The 17,824-nt window shown below is 42.3% G+C and overlaps 2 protein-coding genes across 6 annotated transcripts in view; both read right to left on the bottom strand.

Annotated features, from left to right (window-relative positions):
- Nucleotides 1-17,824, bottom strand: part of SKA2 (spindle and kinetochore associated complex subunit 2) — a 1,094,818-nt gene that overhangs the window by 525,976 nt on the left and 551,018 nt on the right. The gene's annotated exons all lie outside the window — the stretch shown is intronic.
- TEX14 (testis expressed 14, intercellular bridge forming factor) overlaps nucleotides 1-17,824 on the bottom strand; it is a 112,291-nt gene that overhangs the window by 12,610 nt on the left and 81,857 nt on the right. For all 5 annotated transcript variants that reach the window (XM_027774233.1, XM_027774235.1, XM_027774234.1 and 2 more), the window contains 6 exons: nucleotides 17,431-17,558; nucleotides 15,363-15,568; nucleotides 12,709-12,805; nucleotides 10,168-10,242; nucleotides 5,541-5,618; nucleotides 4,694-4,793 (listed from right to left, as the gene is read on the bottom strand). In XM_027774233.1, coding sequence (XP_027630034.1) covers nucleotides 4,694-4,793; nucleotides 5,541-5,618; nucleotides 10,168-10,242; nucleotides 12,709-12,805; nucleotides 15,363-15,568; nucleotides 17,431-17,558 — 684 coding nt within the window. The remainder of the gene's footprint in view (nucleotides 1-4,693; nucleotides 4,794-5,540; nucleotides 5,619-10,167; nucleotides 10,243-12,708; nucleotides 12,806-15,362; nucleotides 15,569-17,430; nucleotides 17,559-17,824) is intronic.

Raw genomic sequence — 17,824 nt, 5'->3', positions numbered from 1 at the left:
ACACCCCCAAAAAAAAAAAAAAAAAAAAAAAAAAGAAGTTGAAACCTCAGTTTGCTCTAAATAAATAAATAAAAAGAAGTAAAAACAAACCCAAAAATAACTGCAAAAAAAAAACTTGGGGGGAAAAATGTTTTTTAAATGGGCAGAGATGCCAGTAAGTGGCGAGGTGGTTAGGCCACTGGATCCCACATGGCTCACTACGTGGTTCAAGTTCTGGACCTGGTGACTTGAAAAATACACTGGGTGCATATGTGCCTAAAATCCCAAGAGGAGAATGGAGGAAAAGGGACTGTGGCATGGCCATACCCCCTCCAGAGAGTGACATCTCACTTTTCCTCTGTCTCTGGCAAGTACATGCACCCTATTGCAAATATTTTTTTAAAAGGCAGAGAACTTGGACACACAGAAATAAGAGTACAAGAAACAACCAAAAGAATGTCCAGCCTAATAGTAGGGACAAGTCCAGAGTTGAATGTTAACTTCCAGAGTTTGAATAGAAAGATCAGACCACAGTAACAATGCAAATTCAATTCAAGAGAGATTATGTGAGCCTGAACTAATGAGATAGACTTTTTTGACTTTAGACTAAAGCATTACTGATTTTCTTCGATGCTCTGATTTCCATATTTAAGGATTTTTGTCTTCTCTTGAACTGCTGATAGGTTCATCTACCTACTATTTGAACTGAATCCTAACCTTTTTCCTGGCTTTAAGTTTTAGGCAAATTTCTCTTAACGCTTTTTGATTTTGACCTATTAAAACTAAACTTTTTTTTTGAAATTAAAAAATGCACTAAAAAGGGGCTGGCAGGTGGCGTGGTGGTTAAGGGCGCTGGACTCCCAGGTGGCTGACTGCAGTTTGAGTCCTAGGCCTGGTGGCTTGCTTTCTCACTTTCCATCTTTCTCTATCTCTCTCTTTCTCTCTCACTGTCTCTCTCTGGTCAAATTTAATAAAGATAAATAAAATAATTCTTAAAAAAGTATTATTCCCATTTTAAAAAATGCATTAAAAAATACCTTTTAATACCTATTTAATAACTGCAGTAAGCTATATAGCCACAGCAAGATGCTACTTTATGGTATGTTCACTTTACTGAGGTTCACACCTAAAGTCAGACATGAATTCATAAACATGTACATATCAACTATACTTGCTATTGAAAGTCTTTAAATTAATTAAGATCTTTAGTGAGACAATAAAATATGGGGAAAAAATGATGAAAAGTTATTTGATGATGATGTGGATAGTAATGTCTTTGTCTTGACTGATATGCATGGTAATCATGCTGGAAAAAGAAATGTAATACACTGTAAAGATATATGCGATTCAATGTAACATAAAAAGGTTATGATAACAAATGAGGAAAAAAGAAAAAAAGGCAGAGAACTCAAATAGACATCTCTCCTTTTTAATAATTACTTATTTAATTTTATTTATTATTATTATTTTCAATTTGACTAGAGAGAGACAGAGAGAGAGGGAAAGTAAGAAAGCAGACTGCCAGTCCAGATCTCAAACCATGGTCGGCCATGTGGGAGTCCAGCACCTTAACCACAATGCCCCCTGCCCCTCAAATAAGACATTTATTTGAAGAAGATATACAGTTGGTCAACGAGCATATGAAAACATCTTCAGCAAGGCCAGCAGATGGCGTAGCATTTAAGGTGCTGGACTTCCACGTGGCCAACTGTGGTTCAAGTCTCAGACCTTGCAGCTTTAAACTCACGCCAGGTGCATGTGCACGAGTGCCCAGAATCCCAGGAGAAGAGCAGAAGAGAAGGGATTGTGATTGTGGCATGGCCATCTCCCCTGAGGGGTGATTTCTTGCTTTCTGTCTCTCTGATAAGCACACATGCTCTATAGCAAAAATCTCTCACAAAAGGAAAGAAAAAATAAAGATGTTCAGCATCACTAATCATTAGGGAACTACAAGTCGGAGTCACAATGAGGGTCCAGTCATGGTGGTGCACACTGTTAAGATGTGTTCTGTAGGCTGGGACTACATGAGAGACTTGGGTTCAATTCCTGGTGCAACTTAAAGGCTGCACATGGTGGCTTGCACCTATAATCCCAGGAGTCAGGAGACTAAGGAAGAAAGGTCACAAGCTTGAGGCTGGCCTGGGCAACATGGGGAGACCCTGTCTGAAAAAGAGCTGGGCATGGTGGTATGCACTAGCTGGGAGGCTGAGGCAAGAGGACTGTGACATAGTAAGATGCTGTTTTAAACAAACAAAAAATCAAAATGAGGTAACACCTTACACCCACTAGGATGGCTATTACTAAGTGTGTTTCATACACATACACACATACATATAAACATATATGTATATAAATGTATATGTGTATATAAAAATAAATATGTATGTATGTGTATGTGTGTATGTACACACATATAACCAAAAAAGGAAGAAAATAACAAGTATTGGAAGATATGGAGATACTGGAATACTTGCTCACTGTTGGTGAGAATGTAAAATGGGGACCAGCAGATGGCATAATGGTTATGTTGCTGAATACCCACATACTTGACCATGGTTTGAGTCCTGGACCAGGCAGCTTAAAAAGCTCATGCTGGTAGGGGCCAGCAGATGGTGTGGTGGTTAAGGGCGCTGGACTCTCACATGGCCGACCCCGGTTTGAGTCTTGGGCCTGGTGGCTTGCTTTCTCATTTTCTCTATCTCTCTCACTCCATCTCTCTCTGGTCAAATGAAAATAAATAAATAAAGTTAAATAAAATAATTCTTAAAAAAAAAATCATGCTGGAAGAGCCGGCAGGTGGCATGGTAGTTAAGACATTGGGCTCCCACATGGCTGACTGTGGTTCAAGTCCTAGACCTGGCAGCTTGCTTTCTTGCTTTTTTCTCTCTTATTTCTCTCTAGCCAAAGTGAATAATAATAACAAATTAATTAAATTAAGTAAATAAATATTTTTTAAAATAAATAAATAAAAGTCACACCGGGCACATGTGCACGTGTGCCCAAGATCTCGAGAGGAGAATGGAGGAGAAGGGTTTACAGCGTGGCCATCCCCCCTGCGGGAGAGATTTATTGCTTTCTTTCTCTCTGATGAAAATATGTGCCCTTTAGTAAAAATCTCTAAAAAAAAGAGAGAGAGAGAATGTAAAATGATGTAGCAATGGGGCTGGCAGGTAGCATAGTGGTTAAGGCTCTGGATTCCCACATGGCTAACCATGGTTTGAGTCCCTGACCCAGTGGCTTGAAACTCCTTCCAGGGGCATGAGAGTGTGCCCAAAATTCTGAGAGGAGAATGGAGAAAAAGGGATTGCAATTTTCTATTTCTCTGTCTCTCTGGCAAGCCCACGTTCCCTATAGCAAAACTCTCAAAAAAAAAAAAATCAGTATGGCACGTCTTCAAAAAAATTAAAAATAGAATTACCGTATAATCCAATAATATCATTTCTGGATATATACCCAAAAGAACTGAAAGCAGAGCCTCAGAGATACTTGGACACTCATGTTCATAGTAGCATTATTCTCAATAGCCAAAAGGTGGAAGCAACATAAATGCCCATTGACAGGTGACTGGATAAACAAAATGTGGTATATATGTACCACAGAATGTGACTCGGTCTTTGAAATGAAAGAAATCCAAACACATGCTACAATGATTTTTGAAGATGTTATGCTATGTTAAATAAGCCCAGCCACAAATATGTATGACTTCATTTATATGAATATGAAGCATCAAGAATAGTCAAACTCACAGAAACAGAAAGAAGAACTGATTATTGTCAAGTGCTGGAGAGAAGGGGAAGTGGGGAACTGTTTAAAGGACATAGGGTTTCATTTTGCAAAAAGAAAAAGTTCTGGAGGTTGGTTGTGCAACAATGTGTAATACTAATGCTACTGAACTGTACACTTAAAAAGATTAAGATGGCAAACTATTTTATCACAGGTGAACATTTTTTAAAAGTAAAATAACCTTTTAGAAACAGGCACTACTTTTTGGCCGGAACCGCCATCTTCCAGTAATTAACCAAAATGACGAACACAAAGGGAAAGATTAACCAAAATGAAAAACACAAAGGAAAAGAGGAGAGGCACCCGATATATGTTCTCTAGGCCTTTTAGAAAACATGGAGTTGCTCCTTTGGCAACATATATGTGAATCTACAAGAAAGGTGATATTGTAGACATTAAGGGAAGGGGTACTGTTCAAAAAGGAATACCCCACAAATGTTACCATGGGAAAACTGGAAGAGTCTACAATGTTACCCAGAGCATGCTGTTGGCATTGTTGTGAACAAACAAGTTAAGGGCAAGATTATTGCCAAGAGAATCAATGTGCATATTGAGCATATTAAACATTCTAAGAGCAGAGATAGCTTCCTAAAATGTGTGAAGGAAAATGACCCACAAAAGAAAGAAGCCAAAGAGAAAGGGACCTGGGTTCAACTAAAGCGCCAGCCTGCTCCATCCAGAGAAGCACACTTTGTGAGAACCAATGGAAAGGAGCCTGAGCTACTGGAACCTATTCCCTATGAATTCATGGCTTGATGGGTGTTAAAAATAAACTAATCTGTGGTCTATAAAAAAAATTTAAAAAAAAGAAACAGGCACGACTAAGATATTATGAGGAAAAAACATTGTTTTCCCTATTTGTCAATTTTAGAAAAACACTAAAACAAACTAATACAAGTTTTAAATTCAAAAGTCCAGCCTTTTCTGCTACCTCTCTGTATCTTCGCATAGATCCTCAGATTCTTTGATCCAAAGTACATTGCTATCTTCTTTTTTACTATCAGTTTCTTGTTCTTCTAAGCACCTTTGATCTAAAAACAATGGGAAGAATTAACTTTATTAAAACAAACAAAAAAATTTCTTGAGAAATCCTGTCTTAAACAAGTACAAACATTAATGACAATCAGAGGCTCCTGAGAAAGGCCATGAACTAGCTCCTCTCTTCCCATGAGAGCAGGGGGCCAGGTGGTGTCAGCAGGGTGCCCGTATTCACAGCAGCTGCTTCTGGGGTCTTGGGAGCTCTTGGTGCCAGATGAAGCTACAGGAAACCTTGCCTGTGCCAAGGCTCAAGAATAGCAGAGGAGGCAGGAGAAAGAAAGGGCTCATAAAAGAGATGAGAGGCCCTGAAAACAAACTGTACAAATTTATTTTGAGGGGACTATTTTATTCTCTCTTGTTTGATGTTTCTATGTTTTTTGGGAAAGAATTTGGGTGGGAAAGGGATGTAGCCTTTAATGTATGCCAAGCATTTTACACATGCTGCATATGCTCTGAACATCCTGCCAGCAATCCTATAAAGTGAAGGGGACTGAGGCTTGCCAAATAGTTTACAATGTATCAGGCACTGTGTATCTGTGATGAGATCAGAATCATCCTCATTTTACAGATGAGGATGACTGAGGCTCAGAAACAGTTTGTCACATGAAAATAACGAGTGGAGTAAGAATTAGAGTGCAGTCAAGCCTGACCTCAAAGTCGCACTTCCCATATGTATCATAGTGCTGCCAAACACAGTGCTACAGCAAAAACCCAGGAAAAGATCTAGCTAGTTGGCTTACCATTTGCGCTGATGCTGGGATCACTTGCTGTAGTCTCACTCAACACCGTGCATGAATCTTGCTGCTGCTTCAAGTGCTCTGTCACAACACCAAAGCAGACAGTCTGTTACCCACGTTGCAAATCTCACCATTCTCTAGGGCCATGGTTCTCAGACCAGCAGCATTAGCATAACATGAAAACTTGTTAGGAATGCATATTCTCAGGCCTCGTATAAAATCTATGGAATCAGAAATCCTGGAAGTCTGGTCCAGCAAAATGTGTTTTTTGGTTGCCAGAAGATGTGTGCACTAGCCAGAGAGAGGAGGAGGTAGAAAGCACTCCTCAATGGGACATGGTCACGCCACAATCCCTTCTCCTCTATTTCTGCATCCTGTCAGGACTCTGGACATGCCCGCATGCATAGCATGTTTTTCAAAACGCTGGGGCTTTAATTGGCCAAGTGGGATCCCTTAACCATTAGGTTACAGGCCAGGTCCAGCAATCTGAATTTTAGCAAGCCCCCCGGGGGGGGGGTGAATAAGCCAGCAGTTAGCGTAATGGCTATGTCGCTGGACTCCCATGTAGTCAACTGCGGTTTGAGTCCCGGACCTGGCGGCTTAAACTTACGCCGTGCGTGCGTGCGTGCCCAAGATCCCGAGAGAATGGAGAAGGGATTGCGGCGTGGCCATCCACCCTGGGGGAGGGGTGATTTCTTGCTTTCTGTCTCTCTGTCTCTCTCTGTCTTTCTGGCGAGCACACGTGCCCATATACCACTCAAAATAAAAATAAAGACGATAATGATAATATGTAACAACTTGCAGAGTCCTATGTGGCAGATACTGTTTCAAAGCACTGAGGGATATTAATTCAGGATTAACGATCATAATTAATCTTCACATAAATCCTAGGAGATTGATTTGCTCTTCCTATTTAACAGATAAGGAAACTTGAGTTAAAGAACTTTCCTAAAACTTCATCAAGGTTAAGGAACTCACCTCAAATCACACAGCTATGAGAGACCTAGGATCTGATTCAGGCAGTCTAGCTCTAAGGTTTATGCTGTTGACACTCTATTTCATACTCTCTCAAATAGTTCATAACAACATCAGAACAATCCAAATGTTTCTTGTCTTTACTGGCCTTTCATAGTTTTCCCCTGGTCTATGGGAAGATGGAAAGCAAAGACTATCCATCATTTCCAGTTCCTAAAGAAATGCTCATTAGACCGAGGCAGGCATCTGCTAACTCAGTGTGCTGCTTTGCATCTGTTACGTGCCTGGTCTCCTCAAGGTATTCCCCAGAGCAGCAGAGACAGGAGATAGGTGGGAGGTGGCACAGGAAGACCACCCCAAACTTGCTCGTGTGGTCCTATTCTGTGCAGGCACATTTATTTTATTTTTACAGTACAGGAAGCAGCCTACTTGGCAGTTTCTAGGCATTTGAAGATTCCACAGATAATTTTATATAAAGTGAGATAATAATCTATTTTTATCCTTGGGCCGGCAGGTGGCATGGTGGTTAAGGGAGCTGAACTCCCACATGGCCGACTGCGGTTTGAGTCCTAAACCTGGTAGCTTGCTTTCTCACTTTCCCTCTTTCTCTTTCTCTCTCTGATCCAATACTGGAAAATAATAATAATAAATAAAGTTAAATAAAATAATTTTTTTAAAAAAAGATGTCCCATCCCCACTCCATGGGCTGGTCCCCAGGGACACCCTGTCCCCTCACTCTTTACAAAAAAATGTAGTCCCTTGTTGTGCCAGCAGGCGGTATGGAGGTTACGGCACTGAATTACACATCCCACTCTGCAGCTCGTGTTCTGGACCTGGGGACTTGAAAAATCACACCAGGTATGTGTGTGTGTGTGTGTGTGTGTGTGTGTGTGTGTGTGTGTGTTTGTGCATGCCCAAAATCCCAAAAGGGGAGTAGAAGGAAAGGGACTGTGTGTGGCCATCCTCCCATGAGGGTGATTTCTCACATTCCCCCTCTCTCTCTGGCGAGTGCATGCACCTTATAGCAAAAACTGAAACAAAATTTTTTAAAAGCAGTTCTTTGTTAATCTGAAAAGATAACTTTATATCCTAGGATTCTAAGCAACCCTCCCCTTTAGGTTCCTGTCTAGAACCTAGAGCTTTGGAAATGCGCCTTCCAAATGAGTAGGTGACAGCTCCAGGTCACTCCCCAAAAAAGTCTCTAGGGGAAAGAACAATGGAGTACTTGACTGGTATGCACCGTATTTGTGCTGGAACAATGTTGTACACTGTAAAGACATATAGTGATTAAATGTAAATTAAATAAATTAAAAAAAAAGAACAACAGTGACAATATATAAAATTGGGTAGACAGGCCCACCATCAGGATAAACTACTCAACTGCCATCTACCCTTTATCCTTCTGAAAAATTACTGACTCAACTGGAAGTGCAGACATCACCTAGAAACCTGGCTCAGATAATTTTCATAAGTGAAAGGAGAAGAGGGCTTCTGTAGGTTGCGCTGGAGTACAACAGTACTGCGAGGTCAGAGCTCAGGAGAAAGCCCGCCAACACAGCAGCTGAAACAGGGGAGGTAGACAGCTGTTTCTCATGGTTATTGCAGAGAGAGAAGAGCAGGATCCACTGGGAAAGTATCAGCTACGGTCAAACTGCAAAGAAGGGGCTGGCCCCAAAGCATAGAGGTTAAGCGCTGTGCAGAGGAAGCCAGATCCCACATAGCAATCAAGGTTTAGTCCCAGCCTGGAGACCTGAAAAACACATCACACATACATACACATACCTGGTATCCTCACAGGATTGGGAATTGGAGCAAAAAGGATTATGGTGTGACCAGGCCCCACTGCAGATGTGCTCGCTCGCTCTTTCTCTCTCATATTAAAAATAAACAAAGAAAACTACAAAGGAGCATACAGGTACTCCCTTAATCCATGACCAAAGAACAAGCAGTACTGAGAATCTACTAGAGAAGAACATATGTGGGATGACCTCCACTTTCAAGATTTCTATTATTTTAAGAATAACTAGAGAGGGAGACCAGCAGTTGACATAATGGCTATGTCACTGGACTCCCATGTAGTCGACCGCGGTTCGAGTCCCAGACCTGGTGGCTTAAACTCACAGCGGGTGCATGTGTGTGCGTGCCCAAGATCCCGAGGGGAGAATGGAGGTGAAGGAATTGTGGCATGGCCATCCCCCCTGGGGGTGATCTCTCGCTTTCTGTCTCTGTCTCTCTCTGTCTTTCTGGCAAACGCACACACCCTATAGCAAAAACCTTTCCAAAAAAAAAAAACATGACTAGAGAGGAAGAATTTGTAAGGACTGCCTAGGGGGCTTGAGAAGTGGAAAACAGGGGAAGGGCTGTAGGTGTGGGCCCTACGAACCTGAACCAACAATCTCGTGACCTGTATGACTCTATGCCACTGTGGGAGGAATACAGTGAGACTAAAAAAGTCCTACAGCTACAGAAAAGAAGAGAAACTAAGAAAGGTTCTGGCAGTTTTGACTGGCTCCACCTAAATTCATCATGCCAGGAGACTGACTGAGGATTATGATGGGAAACCTTGTAAAGGATCACTGTCTTTTGACTCAGAGCAGGAAGTTGTCATTTACCATCATCTTACTTCTGAGACACAAAACCTCAGAGACCTTGAAAATCAAGTGGTGCTGGTCAGGAAATTTTTAATAGGCCCTGGACCATCAGAGGTCTGATGAGATACATTTCCCTCTGAGTGTGAAGGACCGGTTGTCCAGGCTGTCAAGAAGACAGAGTCAGGGCTTTCCTGAAGGAGCAGACCATCCGCCCCAGATGGCTCCATAACCAGGCACTATCTACATTCAGCACCAGCCCAGCTGGGCAGCCCGAACCAATCAGCTGGAAATAAAAGTGTTGGTTCTGCTCAGTCTCTGCCTGAAATGGAAAATTCAGATCTCATTAGGATTTTTACCACTGACTTCTTTGCTCTTAAGAAAAAGACTTATCGGGAACCAGCAGTTAGCGTAATGGCTATGTCGCTGGACTCCCACGTAGTCGACCGCGGTTCGTGTCCCAGACCCGGTGGCTTAAAACTCATGCCGGGCGCGTGTGCGTGTGTGCCCAGGATCCCGAGAGGAGAATGGAGGAGAAGGGATTGTGGCGTGACCATCCCCCCTGGGGGGTGATTTCTCACTTTCTGTCTCTATGTCTCTGTCTGTCTGGCGAGCGCACACGCCCTATAGCGAAAAAAATCTCTCAAAGAAAAAGACTTATCCACAATTCCGATACCTTTAAGACCTCCTCCTAATGGCAAAACTCAAAGTAGAGGTGCCTTGGCCTGAGCAGCCAAACCTCAGGCCTCCAAGGGATGGCTAGTTTGGTTAGAAAGATACAGAATTCCTTTAATTTAAAAAAAGTTCATTATGATAAATCATTGAATGTTGCCATTTCCCCTAAGAGTCATTACCATAAACCCTTTAAGAAATAACAACAGACACAGGCCAATTTTAACCCTGTCAGGCTGTGGCCTGTTGTATTGGAAAACTGCCCATTCCTGAATTTTGTACATTCAACCAGACCTTCACAGGGCTTTTTACAGTCACAATGAGATAAGGAAAGCATGTGTGGTCAGTGCCGTTACTAACGGGGCAAGGCGTATATTCTGTACTGAACATTTTACCAATTTCATCAAGCAGCTCCTGAGACGGTGGTGGTAGCTCATCAATGTGACGCTGCGAGATGGCTTCTACCAGTTCTTTAAAAAGATAAAGGAGAAAATTACTTAACACCTTCCTTGACCTGAACTGGATTTTTCTAGGCTCTCACATGGATTTGACTGAGGATTTCTTAATCTTGAAACAAACTAAGGGGGAAGACAACCTCTTAAGTAACAATCCTGGTAGAGGGACCTTCTGAAATGTGAATGGCCTTTATCCCAAACACTTTCCTACATCAGCCCTTACCTCAGTACTGTGTGACCTGTGCCCCTCTCTCCCTAAGGATATTTGGAGCAGGTAAGGTATAAATTCTTATTAAGATTTGTGTCCGGTCTGGATTGCAGTTGTTGAAGGCATATAGAGGTGCTGGACCAGCCAAAATGAACCAAAAGACAAAGTGGGAGGCCTTTCCCTATGGATTATCAGGACAGGATATATAGCAGCAACCATACTTTGGGTCTTTTATGCTAAATTATGACATTAATAAAAACTCCTCAATATAATTCTCAAATTCCTATCCCCCTGACCAAGAGCTATACCAAAGACAGGAGCCATGAAAATGAACAGGGACCAGCAGCTGGCGTAATGGCTATGTCACTGGACTCCCATGTAGTCGACTGCAGTTCGAGTTCCAGACTTAGTGGCTTAAACTCATGCTGGGCACATGTGTGTGTGTGCCCAAGATCCCGAGAGGAGAAAGGAAGAGAAGGGATTGTGGAGTGGCCATCCTCCCTGGGGGGTGATTTCTTACTTTCTGTCTCTCTGTCTTTCTGGCGATCGCACACGTCCTATAGCAAAAATCTCTCCAAAAATAAAAAAGAAAGTTAATTTAACAAAAGCAGTATGCCTTGAGAGCTGCTAACACTCTCAGACTTGTTGATCTAGAAATAGTCTTCTAAGAATCCATTCTAAGAAAAAGTTTAAAGGTACAAATAAAGATGTATGTACAAAAAGCAACAAATGGGGACCAGCAGTTAGTGTTAAAGGCTATGTCGCTGAATTCCCATGTAGTCGACCATGGGTTGAGTCTCAGACCCGGTGGCTTAAACTCACGCCGGGTGCATGTGCGAGCATGTGCGTGCGCGTGCGTGCCCAATATCCCAAGAGGAGAATGGAGGAGAAAGGATTGCAGCATGGCCATCCCCCCTGGGGAGTGATTTCTCGCTTTCTATCTCTCTGTCTCTCTCTGTCTTCCTGGTGAGCGCATGCACCCTATAGCAAAAACCTATCAAAAAAAAAGCAACAATTGGAAAACAATGTAACTCTTCAATACATGGTTAAACATATGTTAAACAACATATATAGAATGGGCTACCATATAGATATTACATATATTTATCAGTAGTTTTCTTTTTTTTTTGAGAGATTTTTTGCTATAGGGCACGCGCGCTTGCCAGAAAGGCAGAGAGAGACAGAAAGTGAGAAATCACCCCCCTGAGGGGATAGCCACGCCACAATCCCTTCTCCTCCATTTTCCTCTCGGGATCTTGGCCACGCACACACATGCACCCGGCGTGAGTTTAAGCCACCGGGTCCGGGACTCAAACCGAGGTCGACTGCATGGGAGTTCAGCGACATAGCCATTACTCCAACTGCTGGTCTCTTATCAATAATTTTTAATGATAAGAGAAAATCCTCAAAATACATAAAGGAAAAAAACAGTCCAGAATTAATATACAATGTGATCTGAACTATACTAAACATTACTTTATATATTTCTAAAAAATATTTTTTAAATATGCACCAAAATAATACATAAGGTTAAAATATTGTGGTAGGGTAAAATGGTCATTATCTTTTCCAAGCTTCTCTTTATTTTCCAAGTTTTCTTCAGTAGGTATATATATATATAATTAAGAGGGAAATGGCATTTTTGTTTCAACTTAATGTAGCAACAAAGATTGATGAGCATGAATCTAAGCTTCCCTTAAACTGGCATACCCAGGGGTCAGCAGGTTGCACAGCAGTTAAGATGCTGGACTCTCATGTGGCCAAATGTGATTTCTCTCTTTCTGTCTCTCTCTCTGTGTATGGCAAAAATCTCTCTCTCTAAAAAAAAAAAATGCCTGCAGATGTTACTTCTATTTTGGTATTAAATACAGGGTACAGGGCTGGCAGGTGGTGTGGTGGTTAAGGTGCTGAACTCCCACGTGACCAACTGCAGTCCGAGTCCTAGCTCTGGTGGCTTGCTTTCTCTCTCTCTCTCTGTCTCTCTCTAGCCAAATTTAAAAATAATAATAAATAAAAATAAATAATTCTTTAAACAAAATAAAACAGGGTATCTTGGGGCCAGCAGGGGCATTGTGGTTAAAGTGCTGAACTCCCATATGTATGGGAGTTCATACGTGGTTCAAGTCCTGGACCCGGTAGTTTGGTTCCTCGCTTTCCCTCTTTTTCTCTCTCTCTGTCCCACTCTCTCTCTCATGAGTAAACATGCCCTATAGCAAACTTTAAAATACTACTACTAAATAAAATAAACAATTAAAAAAAAAAGTACAGGGTACCTTTAGGCAGGCTCCTTTTCTGGGTGGCACGGAATGAAGTGTCAGATGTCTTAGCAATGCTGGAGGGACCAGTCCCAGTAAATGCAGATGACCTTTTCTACAAGCAAGACATAAACACGGTAACTGACATGTGTGGTGAGCTAAGCAGGCACATACAGTTCCATCATTTCCACTTGTTTTGCTGATTAAGTCAAGCTCACCCACACGTCACCTCCTCTGCCTTGTCTGCAGGCCTGTCTTTCTCAATAGGCAGTGAGCTCCTTTGGGGCAGATACTACAGCATTCTAGTTCACACCTACATTTCTGGACCAGGGTCTGACACGGTGTCTGGCACTTAGAATGTACCTAATTAACAGTTTGCTGAATTAAAGTATAAAATTCCCTGACAGCTTTTTCTCCAGAGTGAATCCTCTTGTGAGTCAAATGTCAATCCATTTTCTTTTTTTTAAGAGATGTTTTTGCTCTAGGGTATATACGTTCACTGGAGACACACACACACACAGATAGAGAGAGAGAGAGAGAGAGAGAAAGAAAGTGAGGAATCATCCCCAAGAGGAGATGGCCATCCTACAAATTTCTCCTCCTCTCAGGATTTTGGGTACATATGCACAAATGCCTGGCATGAATTTCAAGCCACCAGGTCTGGGACTCGAATCGCAGTCAACCATGTGGGAGTCCAGTCCCTTAACCACTATACAACCTTAAACACTATACAATCCTTTTTTGTTTTTAATAATTATTTTAGGGACGAGCAGATAGTGTAATGGTTTTGTCACTAGACTCCCACATAGTTGACTGTGTTTCAAGTCCCAGACCTGGCGACTTAAAACTCATACCAGGCACATGTGTGTATGTGCCCAAAATCACGAGAGAAGAATGGAGAAGGGCTTGTGGCGTGGCAATGCCCCCTGGGGGGTGATTTCTCGCTTTCTGTCTCTGTCTCTGTCTCTCTGGTGAGTGAATGTACCCTATAGCAATAAATCTCTCTTAAAAAATAGAAATAAAACCAGCAATTAGCGTAATGGCTATGTCACTGAACTCCCATGTGGTCGACCATGGTTCAAGTCCCAGACCCAGTGGCTTAAACTCACACTGGGCGTGTGTGTGTGTGTGTGTGTGTGCCCAAGATCCCGAGGGGAGGATGGAGAAAGGACTGTAGCATGGCCATCCCCCCTGGGGGGTGCTTTCTTGATTTCTGTCTCTCTGTCTCTCTGGCGAGTGCATGCACCCTGTAGCAAAAACCTCTCAAGAAAAAAATAGTAATAATATTTTTTTTTAATTTTTAAAATTATTTGACTGGAGAGAGAGTGAGGGAAAATGAGAAGGCAAGCCGCCAGGTCCAGGACTCAAATTGTGATTGGCAATATGGGAGACCGGCACCCCAACAACCATGTCACCTGCCAGCCCCCCACAATCCATTTTCTATCGAAGGCCAAAGCAAATAATTTTTCCATAGAAAGGTCAGCCCATGAGTTCTTATGTTTTGCTCTGTTTTAAAATTTCCCAGAGGGCTCACTCACTTACTGGAGAGACAGAGAGAAAAAGGGAACATGAGAAAGCATTTCCCACGGGGAATGGTCATGCCACAATCGCTCCTCCTCCATTTCTCCTTTCAGGATTCTGTGCATACACACACATTGCCTCGTGTGTGTTGCAAGCTGCTGAGTACAGGACTCAGACAACAGTCAGCCATATGGGATCTAGCCACCTTAACTACCACACCACTGACTGGCCCAGTCCAGAAGGGTTTTTTGTTTGTTTGTTTTTGTTTTGAGAAATTTTTGCTAAAGGGCATGTGCACTTGCTAGAGAGAGAAAAAGTGAGAAATCCCCCAATTTTGGGCACGCATGCACATGTGCCCAGAACAGTTTTCAAGCTACCAGTTCTGGGACTCAAACCAGTCAGCCATGTGGGACTCCAGTGATGTAACTGCTATGCCATCTGCTGGTCTCCAGCCCACAGGTTTTTAATGAGTAATATGATGTAAGGAAGGTGTAGTTTTCTTGAAGAAAACTATACGTATGTAATAAAAGAGAAGAAGGGGGAAAAAAGAAACAAGTAGAGGGGGAGGAGGAGAGGAAGGCATTACACAAATAAGTATTTTTCCTGCAGGCTACTCAGGAGTTCAGAGAAAGGGGAAATCAATCAAAATTCTCAGGGAAATAACCAGGGGAAGCTTCAAGGAGGATGTAAAATTTAAGCCTCGCGTAATACAGACTCAGAAGAGAAGCCCCAGGGAAGCCTGGAGAAAATCCAGCCAATTTCTTGCTTTGTTTTATTTCTTTCTTTTCTATTTATTTATTTATTTTTTGGAGAGAGTTTTTTGCTATAGGGCATGTGCGCTTGCTGGACAGAGACAGAAAGCATGAAATCACCCCCAGTGGGGATGACCAACCACAAGCCCTTCCCCTCCAATCTCCTCTCAGGATTTTAGGTACACACACTCACATGCACCTGGTGTGAGTTTAAAGCCGCCAGGTCCGGGATTCAAACCACAGTCAACTATGTGGGAGTCCAGCGATGTAACCATTATGCCATCCGCTGGTTCCCTATTTCTTGGTTTCTTAATAGATTTGGAGAAATCTTGGCACTTCAGATCACTGAACCCTCTAGGCTGACTCCACGAATACGTAATACAGAACTGGTATACTCACAGGATCAGTGGCTCTGGAAAGGGGAGTTTGGGAGGAAGTAAAGAGAGAATCCAGGCTCCTTGCTTTCTCTTGGACAGTTGTGCATTTATCAGACAAAGTCCTAATAGGTTCTTGACTACTCCAGCAAGAGGCAGATCCTGTTTTAACCTGAAATGTGATATTTTCAAGACAGTCTTCATACTGACTGGCAGCTGAAGAAATGGACCCTGTTGCAGAAAAGACGGTAGTTAGTGTCTGAATCTTTTACATTATTCAAACAAAACAAAACAAAACAAAAAGTCACAAAGTTCTTTTTCTTTCTTTTTTTTTTTTTTGGAGAGGTTTTTGCTATAAGGCGCGTGTGCTCACAGACAGAGAGAGAGCCACAGAGAGACAGAAAGCGAGAAATCACCCCCCAGGGGGAATGGTCACACCGCAATCCCTTCTCCTCATTCTCTTCTCGGGATCTTGGGTACACACACACATGCGCCCTGAGTTGAGTTTAAGCCACCAGGTCCGGAATATAAACCGTGGTCAGCTACGTGGGAGTCCAGTGACATAGCCATTATGCTAACTGCTGGTCCCAAAAAGTCACAAAGTTCTATACTTATACAAGAAACTTTCCAAATTGTTTAAGCTGAAATAACTGAGAAGAGCTAAGAAACAGCTCAAGGCATAAAAAAAAAAAAAATCTCTAAACTTGACCCTCAAAATGAAATAAAGGGAGATTGTTTAAACCACAAATAAACTGGAAATAAAGATATTAAAAAGAGAATATTTGGGGCAACAGGTGGCATGGATATTAAGGTGCTGGATTCCCGCATGGTTGACCATGGTTCAAGTCTTGGAACTAATAGCGTGAAAATCACCCCAGGCACACATGCGTGCATGCCCAAAATCCTAAGAGGAAAATGGAGAAGGGATGGCAGTGTAAACCATCCCATGGGGGTGATTTCTCACTTTCCTTATCTCTGTCTGTCTCTGGCAAGCACACATACCCTATGCCAAAAACCTAAAAAATAAATAAATAAAAGATATTTAACATTGGCTGTATATGGTTGCAAGACTCAAGAACTACGTATGTTTTATCACAAAGTACTTGTGCTAAGTTTTCTTCTTTTCTTAAAATTATTTATTTATTTATTTCCTCTATTTGAACAGAGAGGGACAGAGCGAGAGCGAGAGAGAGTACGAGAGCAAGAAAACAAGCTGCCAGGTCCAGGACTCAAACCATGACCAACCATGTGGGAATCCAGTACCCTTAACCACCACACCATCTACTGGCCCCAGCTAGGTTGTAAATTCTAGAGAATCCAATGTGTTTGCACTGAATTCAGTAGTGCTTAGGCTGCAGAGTAGACTTTTCATTTGCATGTCTCTACCACTGCAGTCCTAACCAAAACCTTGTTACAACTGTTTAATAACCATCACCACGCCCCCTACCTATCCTCCCATGGTATTATGTGCTTCAGCTTTAGCCCTAGGGAAACATCTTTGCACTATAAGGAAGCAGCCACCAAGTCATGATGCCATGGACTGGCTCCCTAGAGTCAACAGGCAGGGATTGTAAATTCCTCTCCTAAAATGTTTCTCCTCAGGACCAGCAGGTGGCATAATGGTTACATCACTGCACTCCCAATGTAGTCGACCGCAGTTCAAGTCCTGGAGACCTGGTAGCTTAAACCTCACACCAGGCACATGTGAGTGCATGCCCAAAATCCTGAGAGGAGAATGGAGGAGAAGGGATTGTAGCTAGCCATGCTACCCCCCACCCCCCCGGGAAGTGACTTCTTTCTCTGTCTTTCCAGCAAGCACATGGGCCCTATAGCAAAAATCTCTCCATAAAAAAAAAATGCTCCTGGGGCCAGCAGGTGGTGTGGTGGTTAAGGAAGCTGGGCTCCCACGTGGCTGACTGCTGTTTGAGTCCCGGACCTGGCAATTTCCTTTCTCACTTTCCCTCTCTCTCCCTCCCTCTCTCTCTCTCTGTCCCTCTCTGATCAAATTAAAAATGAATGAATGAATGGATAAATAAAGCTAAACAAAATAATTCTTTAAAAAAAAAATGCTCCTGCTGCCTGTGAGCAATTACCTGGGCTGAGTGGAGTGCTGACACTGGTAGGTGCATGGTTTATTTTGGGTGTTTTGCATGAAGCTTCCTTAAAAGAGCCGTCCTGTTCATAGGAAATACTAGATAGATCTTGGATGTCTGTCAATGATCTAAAGAATTAAGAGTATACAGTAATTGCAAGATTTTTAGAAAAATCAAACAATGTACTCCTTTTTAAGTATATGCTTGATGAAAACTTTATTTGGCAATAAGCCAGAATCAGAGAGTATCTAAGAATATGTTACACAGCATAAAGAAAAACTCGAGACTACTGCTTTGGTTTGAACGTGTCCCCCCAAAACTCATGTATTAGAATTTGGTTGTATGATGAATGTATTAAGAGAAGATTTAATCTGGTTATAGAATTGGAAGATGA

Source organism: Tupaia chinensis, unplaced genomic scaffold, assembly GCF_000334495.1.
Source record: "Tupaia chinensis unplaced genomic scaffold, TupChi_1.0 Scaffold000416_1, whole genome shotgun sequence".
NCBI classification, from domain to species: domain Eukaryota; kingdom Metazoa; phylum Chordata; class Mammalia; order Scandentia; family Tupaiidae; genus Tupaia; species Tupaia belangeri.
The sequence above is the reverse complement of the archived record's forward strand: the minus strand, read 5'-3'. Positions and strand labels throughout refer to the sequence as shown.